Here is a 20922-nt window from a genome sequence, read left to right as displayed (position 1 = left end):
AACCCTGAGTTCATCTACTGCAGCTAGTGAAGTGCTGTCAATGTCAGCCTTGTATATATTGACCAACTCTTTAAGTTGTTGTGCTGTAGGTTCTGACCGTTCTGTGGTAGATCCTGATGGTAGTAAACACATGAAGTTTGTAAGGAGAGTTTTGTGACTGGACAGACGGTCACATATTTGTGAAAGAAAGTGATCAACAAATGGTACAAATACAATACGAAAGTACTCCTCAGGGATAGTGGTTTGTGGGTTAGCACGGTACATCTGTCTTTTAGTCTGCCTTGGCATTATGATGTCAATTTGAAGCTCACTACACAGAGTTTGAGCCTCACAGAAAATGTTAAGTTCATTCACAGTATTATTTCTGAGTGAACGGATTAAATCTTCCACTATTTCTGCGTGATGCATCGCAGCACCTAAATCAATGTTCTGTTGCTGCAGTACGTTGCACAGAGGTAAACTAAAGGAAAGCAATTTAGCAATGGTAAGTAGAGTGATGATGCATTCTGGCTCTGTTATAGAACACAATTGATTGGCTTGCGTGGCAAAATCTGTCTTGCCAACCTGATATGGTCTCAAGGGCATCTGCAACTGCATGGATTAATTCTAGAAAGACAATGACTGAGTCATGCCTCTCAACCCACCGGGTGGGGCAGATACCTTTAAAACTTTTTTTTTCGATTCAGGTGCTTTATTCTTCACCGAAAGAGCCGAAACGTGCTTTCGTTTGGGTGTATTGAGAAAGTTTTTCAATACTAGAAATTACTCTCATGCAATTTCGCACAGGAACTTCTTTACAAGCATCAGAAATTGACAAGTTTAGGGAATGGGCACTGCAGTGTACATAGGGTGCAAGTGGGAATTTATCAGTTATGTGTCTCTGGACACCATTGAATTTCCCACTCATAGAGGCAGCACCGTCGTACCCTTGTCCTCTCAGGTAAGCCATGTCAATACCATATTTTATCAGATTGGTTATGATAATATCAGCCAAGTTTCTGCCTGTCGCATCATAAACAGGTATAAATTACAAAATATCTTCTCTCATCGGAACAGAGTTGTTATTGGCATGCAAATATATAACACACAGCGAAAACTGTTCAATGCCTGAAATATCTGTTGTTTCATCAGCTAATATTGAGAAACACTTTGCAGCATTAACCCTGTTGACCAAAGCATCAAGAACATGAGTATTACAGGCATTAATGATTTCATTTTGAATTTGAGGACTCAGATACGTAGCATTCCTCTTTGTACTCTTAAGGCTTGCTGAAAGCTTGACATCACCCTTTGCCCTGTAGTGCAAAATTGCCCTAGACTACCCATCATTATTGATGAGCTCCTCATCAGTTTCACCAATAAACATTGGACCAGAATCATATTTTCCCCTCAAAGCTAAACCCTATCTCCCACACAGCAATACAGTATCAATAATAGGCATTAAATATTGCCGGTTCTGTTCAATTTCTTGCTTGCAAGTTGCATCAAGCTGCAAGTGCACAGATGAACTTGTGTTTACGACCTGTAGAAAATTGTTAGCTTTTTCTTTGCTGTCTTGGTGGTACTGTTTCAATTCATGTGCCTTGAAGCCTTCAACAGCCTTCTTCCAGTTTGTGTATGGAAATGTCACTAGTTGTCCCTATTTCTGGCTTCCAACACCAGCGCCATTAGGAGTAGAAAGACAGCAGTACTTGCAGAAAACACCCTTTGCATGTTGACTGTAGAGTAGCCATCTCCACTGTGAAAGCCAACGATACTGAAAACGCAGCTTTCTTGAACCATACTGGGGGGAAAACGTAATCACTCCCTGGCTTCCAGGCATTCTCAAGGAAGCATTTTTTGGTTTCAGCATTTATCTAAAAGAGACAGAAAGATATAGTTCTGATTAAGTTATTTTGCACATAGGAAAGTTTGTTATGAGAGTACAATAACTTCGAAGAGAAAGGCTTAGAGCTGTATTTCACAGAGCAGGCCTAACATCCTGTGGCTGTAGGCCTACAATCACTAGCAGCAATGAATATTCAGTCTAAAACTCATCACAGTGTTTGCATGATTTTTAATACAAAATTAATATAATGAGGAGTCGACTTACATGTTTACCAATGCTGACATAATCAGAAATGTAATCTCCAATGTCCCAGACTGGATCCGAGGTGGTAGTGGCAGCACTGGTAGAAGGCCACGGTGATCACTCTGATAATTCAGTTGACAATTCTGATTCAACTTGATTGATTGCAGCAGATTGATCAGGTTCAACCTCATGAATGGGTATAAAGAACCCATGCAGTGTTCTTTGCTTTTTCAGGCTTGACATAGTGAATGATTGTTTATCGCAACTTCTGTTTTACAACGTCACATTCACAGTACCATTGGCGCCATGTATAGTGAATCATTCACTATAGATGGCGCCAATGGTACTAGTTTAGTGCCATGGTGTTGCCAGCCAGCTACGGTGCCACCCACTGTTTATTTGTGAAGTTAATTCTTGAAATCCAGGGAATCTGAACATACACTGTCTATGATATTTGAATACAGATTATAGACACTATATATATATATATAGAGTGACTCTATATTTTATATGTTGATGACAGGACTGTAGGCCTACTTTGCTGGGTCTGATAACTTTAAGTTTTATATATATAGGCCTATATATTTATTTATGATTAAAAAAATAAGACAAACACCTCAGTGTGCCATTCTGAAATTTGCTAAAAAGGTGGTCTCAGAATGCATAATTCAGGCTTTTCTTTTATCTTTTTATTTAAAAAAATTTCCCGGGGGCATGCCCCTGGATCCCCTTCCCCCCAGCATGGCTTTACGTCTGCGGCGCTTGCATCAAGCACTTAAACGTTATTGATAGGAGTACTGCGTGTATGATGATTGTGGTGAACGTACCGGATCATGCACATGCTTATAAAATGTATATAATATATAGTACAGCTACTATATATGCCCTGTAGCTACTGAACTATACTCGACTGAATTCTGTAACCGCTAGAGTTGGTATATTTGACAAATACTGGCCATAGTAAGGCCGGTCACGGTTTTACTACGGTTGGCCAGATTTCCTCTTTGTGTCAATTTGCACATTTTGCGATGTAAACTAACAATTATGAATTAATTATATTTGTATACCCTCCCCACCTCCATTTCTGACGAAGTTTGGTTCATGATAATTCTACGACCCTAAACTCTGGCGAACCATCGCCGCAGCATAGTTTATATGAAACTAAATGTTTTCTAAATATAATATTATAACTATACATTCACGGTGATGGTTGACGATCCGACGATCGAAACTGAGCTTGGTGCAATCTCTTAAACTACAGCTTAAGTATTTCTTCGGTGGGAGACAGGCTAGATGTTTGTATAGCGTTTTAAGCGTTTGTGTTACATGACAGAATTCAATCATGCAGTAGTAAAAAACTGTGATCCTGTCGTCAGTGTTTTTGTCCGAAAGGGCTCAACTGAGGAAGAGAGAGAGAGGAAGTTATTGTTGTGATGTATTTCGGGAGTAGAACAGTGTTCCTATATCATATGTGTTTGTTTAATTTGTCAAAAACGTTTTAGAATCATTAATATAGATCTAATTGTACAATAAATGTTTATTTGCTTTACTGTGTGTTGTTCTATGATCCGCCAGTAAGTCACAACCTACAGTTCGGGAACTACCGTTAAGCTGTTAAATAACACTTGTAGGCTAAGGTTTTTTTGGTTTAAGTACGTAAATTGTACTTAAGCAAGAAGGCCGTGACGGTGTCTATTCAACTCGCTCCAAGTTTTGATGAAGTGACAACCTTCAGTTTATGTTTGGTTAACTACTTATGAACTCTTCTTATACAACCAATTAAGATTATTAGCTATGCTTGTAAAAACCAAATGGTAAGAGAAAATGTAATTTTGTTTTGTGTTCTTAAAATTATATTGAATTTCCAAGTAATTCCTAAATTCGGTTGTCAGTCAAGTTTACATATGCTGTTGTTTAATATTGAAGGTTTAATATGTACGAAGACGTTTTCAATATACTATGCCAAATGCTAAATGTTAAAAAAGATACGGGAAAACTGGTGTTTTGTTTGAAACTTTATTTCAGTAAGTTAGTATTTGTGTATGTGTACACTTGTTCTACTTGCTTTTATATTAAAAACTGTAGAAAAGTAGTCTGTACTTTCTACAAATCTCTCCGATGGGTGTAACCGTATGAGGTAAAGCTAAATCTGTTTCTTCAAAACGACAAAAGAAGCTTTTTGGTTCATTTTTAATGTCTCTTATGTTTGGAATGTGTTTTTCGCGTCAGTATAATAACTGACAGTTTCGTATTTTGTCAAATAGTTTTGATGAGAGGATTTTACACACACTTTAGACTCTGAGATTTGGCTTTTCCAATGTATGACTTGTTATCATAGAAATTCTGATTAAATTGTTTTCCACAGAGATCTTTCGTCTGCTATAGTTAGAGATTTTTGTTAGAAGAAATTGATTTGTCCTCAAGTACGTGGATTGTGTGTGGCACAATCAGATTCAGGCAATATAGAATTTCACTAGAGAGAGAATGCCAATAAAGTAATACCCATCATAGACGCTTTTCCTGGTACTTACCTTTGGTTGTGTTTATCTTTTTCCAAACAAAAATTGTTTTTGGTTACAATCCTGTGTCCAGTTTCTTTCTTTCGTGCGAAAAATCGAAGTTTAGTATATGATGATTGGCGGTGGATGGTGATGACTAGCTGACTTCGCTCTGGTCTTACACTGCTAAATTAGGGACGGCTAGCGCAGATAGTCCTCGTGTAGCTTTGCGCGAAATTCAAAACAAACCAAACCGACCGTTAAATTCCTCGATGTCTTCGCGGTAGGCATAAGGATTTATCCCTCAAATTCGATGATCGTTCCCTAAGGTGAATACGTCGCATATAGTCCATTATGTAACTTTGCTTGAAACAAATATTTTCGACAGTTACCTTTACCTTAGAACCGTCGGTTATAATATTCTCACTGATACTACTTCCAACCAGTAACCATTCGTCACGTTTTAGATTTATACTGTAGATAACAACAACAAAACTCTAAGAGTTTTACTTATTACTTCTGTCTTCAGTTGCTTTGCTTCGTGTCTTTTATATGCTGGTTGTGCTCGAATGAGATATTTTGATTCGTAATTTTCTATATCTGGTTTATATGCCTTGGGTATTTTGACTCGTGTTGATTAATGGATATGTATTGTTCTCAGCAAACAAATTTGGAAGTTTTATTACTCGTGACAGTACTGGTAATTAAAACTGATACATATATACACAGAAGATAAGGATTAATGATAGTAATTTCTGATCACTCAGTGGATCAGCGATAAGTTTATGGAATTACAAAGCCAAAAATCCGGGGTTTGATTTAACGCGGTGGATGCAGGTACTTTATTTTGTAGCTTTGTACTAAGACAAATAGGAGTAGTAGTTTCTATCTATCAACCTCTAAACACGTGTTTATGTTCTGAGAAGAATTTATTATCAACTGTGTATCGTAAGGTAATATGTTTATGTACGTACGTCATAGCAGTTTAAACAACCAGCAAATCTCGCTAATAAATGGTTATAAATATTCGTCAGTTATTAAGCTTATAACTGAATATTTATATATTGAACTTCAAACTTTCGGCCAAAGGTTAAAATCATTAGTAGAATAATCTCTGAAACGAGTATTAATAGTTAAACTTCTTGAATATTCCAGTATGTCATTTCGTGTGACATATGCATAGATGACCTTGTATGTCACCTGAAATACTGGAAACAAACAACAATAATGGAAACATGCTTATTATTTTCATTAATAAGAAACATATTTACTTTCCTAATGACCCACACAGAAATCAGTTGCGCCACCTGAAAAGGGAGGCGCGTCACCTATTTTGAGAAAAACACTGCTATCATTTTTTTGTACTTGGTGTTAGTCTTCTAGAATCAACTACATCCACATTAGAGTATTATATTCCGGTTGTTCTTAGACTGCCTTCAAATTTAACTATCCGGGATATTATGGATGAGACATATTTCACCTCACCTCAGTTTTATCTCCCGTTAGTTTTAAGCTCTAACTGTAAATGGTGCGAACTGTTTAACATTCCTTATGTAACATTCCGTCATTAGTTTACGTTACATTAGTTTCTGTCAATTACTTTAATTGTACATTTTACCAGTGTTATTTTTTAAGTCTTATAACTAGTACAATCTTCTTGTGTCTTATTATCGCTGATGCACTTCGCCAAATTCTTATAGTTGAACTTTTTAACATCTGGCAGAATGCTGCGCCAGTTGGCCATGTGTGTCAGTGATTAAAGTCGAATTAATTTGATTATGCATCTTACAGCGTAGTAAATTGTTTAACTTTGCCATTTTAGTTTATTGTATTAACATATTTACCATTTATTGCATGAATTTTTTATTATTTATTTAATTTATATATTTTCTTAATCTCTTTAAACATTAGTTTAATTTGCTATATTTTCTGTACAGTCACGTTATTCAATTTTGTAATTAGACAGTAACATAAGTTTACCCTCAGCAGATAGCCCTATGTGGCTTTGCTATAAAACACGCACGCACGCACGCACAATAGGGCTCTATTGCTGTGGATAATTTTTTGACAGTTTACAAGAGTTTTTACCTGCCTTCCAACAAAAACTTCTTGTAAAAATCATGGTATTTGGATTATGAAGAGAATTTTCACAAACAATTTTAATCTTTCATATTTCTGATTTTAGAAATATAACTTTCTTGCAGGCTATATTACATTGCAATTTTTATTTTTTGTACTATTTAAAATTTTGAAAAGTTTTGTTTTTTCTTTCTTCTTCTAGAAATATGATTCCTTAATAGTACGTTCAGCAACCAAAGTTACTGCTGATGTGCTTGAAGCAACAACTTCTTTGAAACTGATTGGTCGAGCTGGGACAGGAGTAGATAACATTGATTGTGACGCTGCCACCCGGCAAGGCATTTTAGTTATCAAGTTAGTAGAAAATGTAATATATTAATATTATATAGTAATCACAAAGGAGATATAACTTGAAAAATATTGTTTAAAATTATGATATCAGAACTGATGTTGTACTTCACCATTAAAGGGATAATATTTCATCAGTAAGATAAAACACCAAATAGATCCATAAAAATTGTATAAATGGTCTTATAAATGACTAAGGAAATAATTTGTGTATTGAGTATTATAACTGCATTTTCTGTTCATAGTGCTCCAGGTGGTAACACACTGAGTGCTGCAGAACTGACTTGTTGCATGATTATTTCACTTTCTCGGTACTTTTATATGGGCAAATCAGTTAAAATTGAGTTTAACTAGGGTTTAACGGAAACGTCCGTATGTCGTTCATACATAGGGCACCGAAAAATGAGAGATTGTACATTCGCATCTTATCTTTTGACCAGTCATGTAAAAGATTTTGTAAAATGCAAGAAGGGAAGAAATGTCGAGCAAAAGAGAAATTATGTTAATTAACTCTCTAACACTTAATTATATTTATAGTGATTATTTGAAATAACGAATTTAATTAAACGACTGTTAACTGAAGAAAATTCGCTGCACTTTTCGTTTTAACACTTTAGATACGATTATCTTTGCTGCAAAAATACCCAACAGGCTATCAGTACTCTGCCCTCCGCGAGGAAGTACTCCCCAAAAACTTCCCGATGAATCATCGAGGGTTACTTCTCTAGAGAGTTTTGTACTTTTATGAAATCGCACCTGAAATTGTACAAAACGAAAAATTAGGCGAACTAAAACATATTTTTATGGATTTAGCTAACGTTCAGTTAAGTATAATCTAAATCTGGCCATCTTCTGCAAACAGTTTATTCCTACTTTTTATTTTCCATCCCGTCGTCAGATATACTAATGGATAGGAATTTATAAAAACGAAAATATGAAATGTTTTTTGTTGCGATGACATGTTTTAAATGTACTGGCTGCGAATGGTTTAACTACTGAGACGACGCATGCGCTTGAATGTCGGGTATGTTTCTTTATAGAGGACAGTATAAACAAACAATTTAAAATGTATTAAACATCAACTGCTTTTAAAATAGCGTGTTGAGTAAACACCGCCTGGTGGTTATTTGAAGGTAGTTTTCTTTGTATATTTGTTGAAATATATAATAACTTCGTATTGTCGAACAGCAACTCATTTTTAAACAGGATACTTCAGAATATTAGCGGACTGAATGTAGATTATAAGGTTATAAATGCTAAATATTTTATTCTAAAAAAGCTCAGTGATGCCGAAACGCCGCACTAAAAATTCTGGTGTTTATAAACTGCCAAGATTTGTTCAGAGACGTTGTTTAACCTGCACACGTGTGTTTTTCCTTTAATGTTTCCTCAAAGTTTTATATCATAATGTAGAGGAAACGTGGCACTGGTACTACAGTATTCAGACATTCGTCCATATTTACAATTCGGACTAAATATTATTTTATGATTATGTACTATTATTCTACAAATCTAACTTAAACTTATTTGAAGAAAATGTACAAACCTTTATCATGACCTCCCCCCCCAAAAAAAAAAACAACAACAAAAAAACAACAACAAATGTCTGATGACTAGGACACTCGACTCGCAACATGCAGGTCGTGGATTCGAATCCCGCCACAGGACTTGCTCGCCTTTTCAGCCTTGGAGGTATTTATAATGTAACGGTAAATTCCACTATTAGATTGAAGTAGATCAAGATTGGATGCTGTTGCCTTCCTTCTAGTTTATCACTTAATTTAGGGAATGTTAGCGCAGATAGCCCTCGTGTAACTTTCGTGAAATTCAACAACAATGAAACTTTTTTTTTTTTTTTTACAGTTGTCGTCCTTCTATTACTTTTTTCTTAACACTAATATTATTTATCTTCTGTGGATCGTAACTAAAATATAAATTATAAATCAATGACATTAACCTATGTAATAGGAGTATTGAGGGTATGGTACCACTGTGTGGGTTTTTATGGGAGAGGTGTAGTGCACGTGCGTGGTTCTTATCATAACCAGAGTTTCGATTTTGTTCAGTGTATTTCAGCATTATCTCTGTAAAGGTCGTTCTATTATTAATGAAGGAATAACAATGTTATAATACAAATGAAAACCTAAAATTATTAAAATGTAGCTGGTTATCAGTTGTATTTCTTTATCCGTAGTTAATCATATGTGGTTTTCTTTAACTGCCAATGATATAAGTAAACAAATATATACAAATACAGTAACTTAGTAGGCATACGACAGTTGGTTAATTATGCTAATCTATAAACTAAATGTCTAATTAAACAGTTACAAATACGTAAAATTAGTTTTGTTTAGGAATCTTTGAAGGAGTAAACTAATATGCAGTAATTCTTCATCGAGGTAGCCCTCGTATAGTTTTGCGCAATATTCAAATATCAAACCAAAAAACTAAATAATAAAACGGATAAATAGCAGTTAGATAAATGACAAATGTTAAATCTTCTACTTCGTCACTTTGTTGGATTTCACGCAAGGCTACGCGAGGGCTATCTGCCCTAGACGTTCTCAGTTTTGAACCGATAGATTTACCATTTGGCCGCACTTGATCCTTCTAACTGTTTATTTTGCTTTTGTTTATTTCTGGATGAGAAAAATACTACATAATTGGATATTTGCGCTGTGCCCACAACGGGTATCAAAACCCAGTTTCTAGCGTTAAGTCTTCGGGTGGTCCGTCATGGTTAGGTGATTAGAGAGCTTGACTCGCAATCTGAGGGTTGCGGGTACGAATCCCCATCCCACCATATATACTTGCCCTTTCAGCCTTGGGGGAGTTATAAACCTACGGTCAATCCAATTATTCGTTGGTAAAAGAGTAACCCAAACGTTGGCGGTGAGAGGTAATGATTAGCTGCCTTCACTCTAGTCTTAATGCTATATTAGAGACGGATGGTGCAGATAGCTCCTGTGTATCTTTGCGCGAAATTCAAAAAATAAACAAGTCCGCAGACATGCCACTGTATCCCTAGGGGTTTTTTAACTGATACCAGTTTAAAGAATATTGTTACAGTTATACAGTTATTGGAGAATCGTATAGGATGGATGATAATTAACAAATCATCGATAAACACGGAACATTTCCAGCTTTACTATTTGAAATATAAAGGTTTAAAGAGTATTTTGCAATTCGTACCAAATAGAACAGTTTTACTTGTTAATACCATTCAAATGTTGTGACGTATTTGGGGGGGGGGGAATTGCGATTAAAAACGGCGTATATTTTTTTCCATAAGAGCTACCTGCAAGTCCAAATTTATTGTGTAATATGTAGTCTTTATTAATGTTTGACTTTTAACATTTTGCTTTCAAGTTTTTGCTTAAAGGATTCTTCACGCTAGTAGGCCTTTGACACTTTAGTATAGGCTTATTGAAATATATCAAGGGTTGATCTGTGGATAAATTGGGCGGATAGCTATGATGGTTTTATATTCTACATCGTGGCCTGTATCCTGGCGATTCTTTTAATTATGCGGCGTCTTTTATTTTACTTTTGTTAGCCTTGTTTTGTTCCTTCTAAATGTCGTTTATCACAAACTAAGGTTAATTTCATATATATTTACAGTTTGTACAATTAGCTAATTTATGTGGTATAACTTTTTCTTGAAAATATGCTTTAGACCCCATAAAACGGACAATTCGTATATAAAATGCTGAATCATCCCCTGTTTATTTACTAATGGTGAATGTATGATATTACTGTTTTTCTGGTGTCTTCTGTCCTTCAACAGACTCACAATATGTTTTAGTATACAGTACTGCTTCATTATAGCACGACCATTTGTAAGGGGAATATTAGTTTCTTTTTTTGTTTTTCAGTTGTTTTAAAAATGGTAAATTTGTTTATATATATGTATGTATCGTTTCGTTACTTAAGCAGTCAGTTTCCTTTTCTCTGCACTTTTCTAAATATATCTCAATGTTTTTATTTATATCGATTCACTTGTTACGAAAGATAGATATAAATGTTTTAGAGTTAGTAAATGCTTATCATGAAGCATAGGAAATTTCAAGACTCGAACTTTCATAGCTTAATTTAGTATTGACTGTAAATAAGTCTTTCATATTTGCTTGAATGTGTTTCCCGATCCCAAGTCAGACGAAATCTAGATTATAAGACGCTCATTAACTTGAATGGAACTTCGGAACACAACAATATGCATAATTTAAATTTAACCAACTACCTAATGCACAATCATAATACACAATCCATGACAGTTGTTTCTGCGCTTGCTAACTAGAAAGGTTACCAAACAAATGCGTTTCGCCAGGAATTAAAACAACAAGGATTTTGACTGTTATTATCCTGCAGGCTCTTATCACTACTATAATGATTTTTACTGTACTATCTTACAGGTTCTTATCGCTTCTGTAATGAGTTTTACTGTTATTATTTTACAGGTTCTTATCGCTTTACGAAGAAGGTCAAGAATTCCTTGTTGAAAGAATCGGAATCTTCATCTTATGTTGCCTTACCTTATTCATTTAATCTAGGTGATCTGAGTTTAGGGTTAAGCTGGAGAAGATGAATGTTACAACAAGAAGTCCTTACTTGACCGAGAGGAAAGAAGGGAACAATGAAACAAATAACCAAGCATCTAGTACGTATCATTACTATGGACTTCCCATTGTTGCGCCCATGTCTCTGGCAATAGTCATCTTTATCATTCTGTCCATCTTTGGAAACATCATGGTAATCTTGACAATAGTCCGGCACAAAGGAATGCGAACCAGAACCAACATGTTTATCGTTAACTTGGCAGTGGCTGACGTTTTAACCGCGGCAATTGACATGCCCGTTTCTTTGGTGACCATAAATCACGGTGATTGGATCATGGGCGACTTTTTCTGTAAGCTGAATGGTTTCACGATGGCTTTGTTTCTAATTTGTTCTATCCATACTTTGATGTACATCAGCATTCATAAGTATATCTCCATCACTCGGCCCTTTAGTCGAGCAATGAATCCTCGAAGGATCCTCATAATGATTGCTGCAGCTTGGTGTTGGTCGGCTCTGTGTGCCACAGGACCTCTGGTGGGCTGGAATAACATAATCTATAAGTTGGGCTCCTCACAGTGTGGTCCTAGTCTTCCTGATGGCTTGTTGGACTATACTCATTCCATTGTCATTACTACCACTAACTACCTGATACCACTGGCAGTGATGATCTTCTGTTATTGTCGAATCTTCCAAGAGATCGACGAACACATGCACAGGATACGAGAAACGTCTAATATTCCCCTTCAAAATACGTTAATGCAACAAAAGCGGATGTCGGTAACGCTCTTCCTGGTTCTCTCATGTTTTCTTATATGTTGGACACCATTTGTTCTTTATTCCTCCACCGTTGCTTTCATTAAGGATAAAAGTAAAGTTCCACCCATCGTTAACCCTATAGTAAGTATGATTCACCAGTATTATACTACTTGTAACTCGTATTACCTAATCCACTTAAACCACCAGTTATATTGTATGAGATAAAATTATTCAAAATAATTAATATGGTATTAACATACGAGTCTGTATAACTACATTTGTACAGTCGTTGCGTTTTCTGTAAAGATGTTCAAGTTTAAAACTATGTGGCCTGTGATACCAGCCCTGAAGAATAATAACAATCATAAACTGTCAATAATCGCTTTACGGTAGTCCGACTACCCATGCAAGGCAAATCTAAGATTTAAGACTTGCTACACTCATCTAAGTTTTTGCAAAATGTTAATCTGTAGCACAAACGTGTTTTCCAGAGTGAAATTTATAGAAAAAATGTTGAGTGTCAAGTAACATGGTGGTGGCTTAGAGAGAGAGAAAAAGTACAATATCAAAAGCTAGGAGAAAAAAAAAATCCGAAAAAAACAAAACGAATGCTATCATGGGTTCCTATTTATACCGAGAACAGTTATTCTAATTTGTTAATAACTTCTAATTAAATAGTATCTTGTGAAATTATTAATGTTGGTTGAAACGCTTTAACCATCAAGAACACATCTCGCAATTTTCTTACTTCCACGTTATATACGTAAAAGTTACTAACCTTTCTTATTGGCCCGACATGGCCACGTGATTAAGGCACTCGACGCGTAACCCGAGGGTCACGGGTTCGAATTCCTATCACACCAAATATGCTCGCCCTTTCAGCCGTGGAGTTATAGTATGACGGTAAATCCCAGTATTTGTTGGTCAAAGAGTAGCCCAAGAGTTGGCGGTGGGTGATGATGACTAGTTGCCTTCCTTCTCGTCTTACACTGATAAATTAGGGACGGCTAGCGCAGATAGCCCTCGTGTAGCTTTGCGAGAAATTCAAAACAAACAAACATTTATCGTTATCGTACCGCAATGTAAATTTTTTTCTATTGTCTCCTTGTGGCACAGCGGTATATCTACGGATTTACAATCCTAGAAACGGTGTTTCGATACCCGTGGTGGGCAGAACACAGGTATCCTTTTGTGTAGCTTTGTGCATAACTACAAACATTAAACTAATACCTACCTAGTGGTTGGAAGTTGTGAACTATTTAGATTTTATATTCAGGTTCCAGGCTGTTGAACTTCTTTTCTTACCTAATTAAATAAATGTCTTCAACTTGCACACAGTCCACACAACAACTGTCGAATAAAAACTAATAATTAAGTAAAAGATGGGGAAGTTATAAACAAAAAACTAAAAGACGTCAAAGTTGTAAGAACACAGTGACACTCGACCCTCTTATGGTTGTGTATAGAACATCTGACGTAGGTAGACAATCCGAAACCTAACTTAGCAAAAACTTAACAATATTTATGACATCATAAATAGTAAGTATTTGTTGTTCAAATAGCGCATAGTTATATACCTTCACCAGGTTAATTCCACTTGTATAGAGCTACAATTAGTTCTAAATAAATATTAGCTAGGTAATGGTAAACAAATATTATCACTTAAGGAGATTTTGAGCCCTTTTAAATTTACCATATAACTTAAATTAATTTAGATATGTGAATAATATTAAGGTGTTATGCCAAATTTCAATTTCATTTTTAGTGAAAAGTGAAAAAAAAATTGTACCATACATAAAGAAATACTATCACTGTTTATTGCCGAAATTATCGCGGGTCTTTGAAATTGGTCTGATACCACAGATAATAAAATAATATAAAATCAAGGTAAAAAAGCGTAAATCGCTATGAAACTAAGAGTTAAATTAAAGTTGTCGAGAGTGTTTCAAACTATAACGATGCTTTTCAGTTGTCGCATGTGTGTTTGTGAGCATATCATACACATATTTGAAGTTTGTTTAGTTTTTGAATTTGCTTGAAGAGACATATTGTGTACACCAAAAGATAGCTTTAAATAATTTGTGAAGGATGAGCTCTGTATGAAGGATTGCTTTTGTTTTTTGAATTTCACACAAAGCTGCTCGAGGGCTATCTGCACTAGCGATCCCTAATTTAGTAGTGTAAGAATAGAGGGAAGACAGCTAGTCTTCACCACCCACCGCCAACTCTTCGGGTACTCTTTTTACTAACGAATAGTGGGATTGACCATCACATTATAACGCCCCCACGGCTGAAAGGGCGAACATGTTTGGTGCGACGGGGATTCGAACCCGCGACCCTCAGATTACGAGTTGAACGCCTTAACCTATCTCACCATGTCGGGCTCTGTATGAAAGAAGTAGAAGGTTTATTCCGTTCTTTCTGTAGTGAGGTTTTACAATATGCTATGTGTATTGCATCATAACAGTTGTCATTCACTGGAAGTGATAACATACCGTCAAGACCACGGCTAAGTTGGTCATATCTTAGTAAACCCGATGAACGTTATATTTGGCCAAAGGCTCATTCTACATTGGATATGCCAGCTATAGTATGGTTTGAATACTGTACTCCTTTGCTTTCAATCATGGGCTCTAAGAGTTATAAAATGTCATAAAGCTGACAAAGATAAAGGGTAGAAAGAAGAGATACAAAGGTATAGCAAAGCGGTAGCAACTAATGTGCTTAAAAATGAAATATATATAAACACACAGCAAGAGTTTTTTACAATGTTACAAATAGTACACCAGTGCTATTCCAAACAAATCGGTTTTGGAAATTAGTTTGGTGATTAGGGTATTCAAGCATTAATCGATTACTACAGTGTTTCTTAAACCATGCTTCATACGTTCCAAAAAGAAAATGGTGGCAGCTAACCTTAGTAGCTCTCCAATAACAAAGGCTTGATGTGCAAGTTTGGTGGCAATGTTTCCAACTTTGATAGTTGGAATAATCAGAAATAGTAATAATCGGAGATCCTAATTTCAATTAGTTGATTAATTTCGTGACAATCTATTTAATCATACTTTCAGTTAATCGATTATTGGAATAATCGATTGGTTTACGAGACATTAAGCACTGTAATCGCTGATCAGAGGTAATCGATTAAATCGCCCGACTCTAGTTAGCGGAAGTGTTGTTATATTGTCATACTGCTATATATCTAATGAAACATATTTTAAGTGTGGGGAAAAAATGTTGCGGCCAAAAAACGATTGAACGCGATACTTAAAGAAATTAAATCAAAATTCGACGCCAAAATGGTAACTAGACTTGTAGCATTGATAATAATTTTGCAGCAAATATTTATTTATTAGTTAGCTAGGCTGAGTACTTACTCATCCACCACCATGCCCCAAGTTGAATGTTTTTTGATTAAATTTTATAATTTTGCTCAAACACATCAACAAGCCATAGCAATTAAAAAAGTGACACTCGATAGTGACCTACATTAGCTTTAGGACGCAAAATTAAAGAAGCCTTACTTATACAACAACTTAAACCCAAAATAAACCAATATAAAGGAACGCCTTTATACCTATATTAATATAATAAAATAAATAAAATTATATATTCAAACATCTAACACCGCCCTCTACATTCCGACACTCAGTTACACAACCCCTTTCAAACATGTGGTCAGCTTCCGGTCACTTACCTCTTTGTGAACCTGACGATGACCGAAGAAGGTCGAAACGTCGTTTGCTCTTCTATGTAAAATATTTTCTCAACCCAAACGAGCCGTTTCTGCATATAAATTTCTCAACAAGTGGGTTACTCGACATCACTTATTTCATCACGGCGATTGTATGAGAAGTGTAAGTTTTTTGTGTTTTTCTCAGTGTATTTGTACTTACCTGTTACTATTATGTCTGAACTAGCATACCGTTCACCACTATTAACAGTACACGCTCACACGATCGTTAAGAAACTTAAGAAATTTAAACCAACGAATTATTAATAGAAGAAATGACATTTATTTTATTCAACAATGTAGAAAAGAACAACTAACCCCTAATTTTGTAAAGGTAAAACTTTCAAAAAATTTTAATACATGCACAAACATTATTCAAAATTTACAGAAAAAACTACTTAAAGCCATGTTAAACACAAAATACAAAGAACTACATGACTTACAAAAACAAAAAATGAACCTAGACCATCAACTGGCATGCTGCATTAAACCAGAGATTTACGGACTTGTACAACGAAACATAAACCAAATCAATACTAAGAACGACAGAGACAAAAAGATCTGCCACAACAAAAAACTAGAAAAACTAAGATGCAAACAACAGAAAAGACACCAAAACAACAAACCGTTGACTAACCTCATAATTAACAGATCCGACCGTCAATTAAACACAGACGAGAAACATCTACTTAACAAAGGACTCAACTTCGCAATAGCACCTAGGTACATTCCAACCATAGAAATCAAAACATGTTTAGAAGACCTAGCCATGAGACTTGTGATACTTTCTACAGAGAAGAAAAACAAGGAAACAACCAACAGAAAGAAGACAACTTAGATAATTTTATTGACATCCAACAGCCAAACTTCCCAGGTAAAATTACAAATTTATATTTTCCAGAAACACCTAAAAACAACATCTTAAACGATTTTTTCAAAGAATTTTCTCACAAAACCATCAACATAATTTCACAAAACAGAAAACTAAAAACAATCTTACAAAAGAGACATTAATTCCATTAAAACCTAAAACAAGACAAAACATAAAAATTTTAAAAGCAGATAAAGGTAACGCTATAGTCATAATGAACATGAATGAATACATCCAAAAAATGAATAACATCTTATCAGACACGAACAAATTTAAACCAATACACACAAATCCAACAAAGATACACGAGACGCAACTGAACAAATTACTACTACAAATGAAAAAAGCCAACACAATTTCACAAACACTTTATTCCTACCTACGTAAAACCGACTCACGCACACCGCAAATATACGGCATCCCCAAACCTCATAAACCAGATTGTCCATTACGACCAATAATGTCCACATGTGAATCGTTTAATTACAATCTTGGTAAATACATAGCATGGGCATTCTCCAAATATGTAACACCAGCCAGCTCATACATCAAAGACTCTTTTAATTTCAAGTCTAATCTAAATCAACTTAATCATAAAGCCTTAATGGCCAGTTTCTATGTTATATCCCTCTTTACAGAAGTTCCAACCACTGAAGCCTGCAAGATAGCCTTAGAACTCTATATCCGAGACCCTAACCCAACTATAGAAATTCCCAGTAACCAGTTAGCAACCCTCATAGAATTCACCACGATAAAGACAAACTTCATGTTCAACAACCAGAACTATATACAAACAAATGGCCTAAGCATGGGCAACCCAGTATCACCAGTTCTAGCCAATATTTTTATGACACAAGTTGAAACACAAGCAATTAACACAGCATTACATCCACCACTATACTGGTACAGATATGTAGATGACACGGTTGCGGGATTCAAATCTACAGAACACATACTTAATTTTTTTAATCACATTAACTCTATACATCCCAACATTAACTTCACATGTGAACAGGAAGAAAGCAATCAAATATCATTTCTTAACCTCAAAATTACAAGAACTGACACAATTCAAAACAGAAATCCACTGAAAAATCACTCATACTGGACTATACATTCCTTGGGACTCAGCACATGAAACAAAACAAAAACTAAACATACTAAGAAACGAAATAAACACAGCCATAAAACTATGCTCACCAAATAAAATTAACGATGAATTAGACAAAATAAAACAATACTTCATCAACATCAATAAGTTTCCTCCACAAACCGTAGAAAACATTATACGCACACACCTAGACAAAAAGCAAAATCAACCACCAACTAAAGTAAATGCAGCTCACGAATCAAAAAACCACGAAACCATATACTGCTGTATACCATATATTCCTGACATCAGCAAACAAATAACCAACAGAAAGCAATCGAATATCATTTCTTAACCTCAAAATTACAAGAACCGACACACAATTCAAACCAGAAATCCACTAAAAAATCACCCATACTGCACTATAGATTTCTTGGGACTCAGCACATGAAACAAAACAAAAAACTCAACATACTAAGAAACCAAATAAACACAGCCATCAAACTATGCTCACCAGATAAAATTAACGATGAATTAGACAAAATAAAACAATACTTCATCAGCATCAATAAGTTTCCTCCACAAACTGTAGAAAACATTCGCACACACCTAGACAGAAAGCAAAATCAACCAACAAAAGTAAATATATCTTGCGAATCAAAAAATCACCAACAAAAGTAAATATATCTTGTGAATCAAAAAATCATGAAACCATATACTGCTGCATACCATATATTCCCGACATCAGCAGAAAAATAACCAACATTTGGCAAAAACTATTAACAAAATATGACATTCCACTTAATACCAAATTTATTCAAAAACCAGGCACAAAACTGAGGTCTATACTATGTAAAAACTACACTGACAAACACCACACCAACATTATTTATAAAATACAATGTGATAACTGCCACGACTTCTATATTGGAGAAACAAGTAGAAAAATGGAAACCAGATTCAAAGAACATAAAAAAAGTCACCTTCACACGTTTTCGAACACTGCAAATCAAATAAACACAACATAACCATAGAAAACACTCAAATACTAAATAAAGAAACAAACATAAACAAACGCAAAATTAAAGAATCCTTACTTATACAACAACTTAAACCCAAAATAAACCAATATAAAGGAACGCCTTTATACCTATATTAATATAATAAAATAAATAAAATTATATATTCAAACATCTAATACCGCCCTCTACATTTCGACACACAGTTACACAACCCCTTTCAAACATGTGGTCAGCTTCCGGTCAGTTACCTCTTTCTTTGTGAACCTGACGATGACCGAAGAAGGTCGAAACGTTGTTCGCTCTTCTATGTAAAATATTTTCTCAACCCAAACGAGCCATTTTTGCATATAAATTTAAAAATCACAACCCCTATTATTCAGAATATACGCGTACTTTACAGAACCAACCAGATTCTATAAGATACATGTTGGTAGCTTTCATCTCTAAAACAGTATTGATAACTTCCTTTATTGTAACGCAGTGGAAACAAGATTAACAGTTCCATGTCAAAAACCACCCTGTAATCATTGCAATTGTATCAAGCATCGTTATTTACGCTAAGTTGTTAAGTTAATATCACATAACGCTATACGTTTTTTAATTAGGAGGTTTAATAAAATTTAGCAAATTCGTACGTAAAAATTGGCAATGAATAATAATCGTACACCCATATGATTAATTGGAAAACTTTAGCTAGAAACTGCTAATGCAGTTTGCGTGGCCTAATTAGTAATTGAATATCTGCACGTTTTTTTCACCTTATAATGACAAACTGGAAATGGTCCACCTTTACTCTTACATAAAGCTGTAGGAAATATTTTAACCGATAGTTCGCGTGACGTTTTATACATGTGTGCTCAAATAGTTTGGTTAAAATTGAGCGGTTTTTGTTAAATAACTTTGCATGCTTAGTTTATATTGAGACCAAATTTGACATTTAATTTTAACTTGTACAGATCTATCGGTATGTTATATTTGAAAGAGGAAAAAAAAATCCATGGAGATTAAGTACATTTACTAGCAAATGAATTTTCTGTACATTCAGCGTGAAACGAAACGGGGGGGGGGAATTCAATCAAAATCGAAGATTTTATATCTCGTGTGTTCCATAATGGGTGCTCTTGCAATTTGCTACGTGAAGTAAGGATCCAGTAAAGCACATCAATTGAATATGGAATTATTTGAATTACCACAGTCTGGGCTACAGAAAGTAGAAAGTTGCTAAACTGTCACTTCTGTAAACTAACATACACTATGTCCTGCAAGTTGTTTTGGCCGCACGACACACTACAATGTGTCTTGATTTATAGATAATTTCACTGTTAAAAGTAATGAGTACAGGTAAAGTGCTTTGATACTTTTCATAGGGACTGCAACCGCTCGTTACGTTGCTGTACACTTGTGTACTCTTACACAAGTGTTAATTAATTATATTAGGCGTGTAATAGTGGACAGGTTTTAACAATTTTCGTTCAGTTAATATTGCTAGATAAATGATATAATACACAAACCTCAAAATAGGTTTTGCCAAACAATTGTTAGCTTCACTATTGATCTTCTTGCAGTGATGGACAAATATACTGTCATTCAGGAGATACTGTTGAACAGATGTTAACGACACTACTGTTAGCCACACTGCAGTTCATTGGGTACTGCAGGGGGCAAGATGTATATTTTATCATTCCGAAGGTTCTGCTGGGGTGTTTGTTATATACCGGATAAATTAAACTGATTCGATTATTATGTAGGTGTTTAATTAAAAAGCGTTCTGTGAATCAACCTGTGATATTTGTAGTTCCGTTTTCATTCGTTATAGATCGCTGTGAACCACCATGTAAAGTATTACGTAGCAGAAGTAGCTGCTACTGTTCAATGATAATTACACTATCTCAAAGTT

General features: G+C 35.1%; 1 protein-coding gene across 5 annotated transcripts in view; it reads left to right on the top strand.

Annotated features, from left to right (window-relative positions):
• LOC143246230 (uncharacterized) overlaps positions 1 to 20922 on the top strand; it is a 59962-nt gene that overhangs the window by 24409 nt on the left and 14631 nt on the right. For 3 of the 5 annotated variants that reach the window (XM_076492594.1, XM_076492592.1, XM_076492590.1), the window contains 2 exons: positions 6851 to 7002; positions 11454 to 12450. In XM_076492594.1, the coding sequence (XP_076348709.1) occupies positions 11578 to 12450 (873 nt within the window). In that variant the 5' untranslated portion in view covers positions 6851 to 7002; positions 11454 to 11577. Of the gene's footprint in view, positions 1 to 6850; positions 7016 to 11453; positions 12451 to 20922 lie in introns of all 5 variants that reach the window. The other 2 variants (XM_076492593.1, XM_076492591.1) reach the window with 1 other exon arrangement.

Source organism: Tachypleus tridentatus, chromosome 3, assembly GCF_004210375.1.
Source record: "Tachypleus tridentatus isolate NWPU-2018 chromosome 3, ASM421037v1, whole genome shotgun sequence".
NCBI lineage: Eukaryota > Metazoa > Arthropoda > Merostomata > Xiphosura > Limulidae > Tachypleus > Tachypleus tridentatus.
The sequence above is the reverse complement of the archived record's forward strand: the minus strand, read 5'-3'. Positions and strand labels throughout refer to the sequence as shown.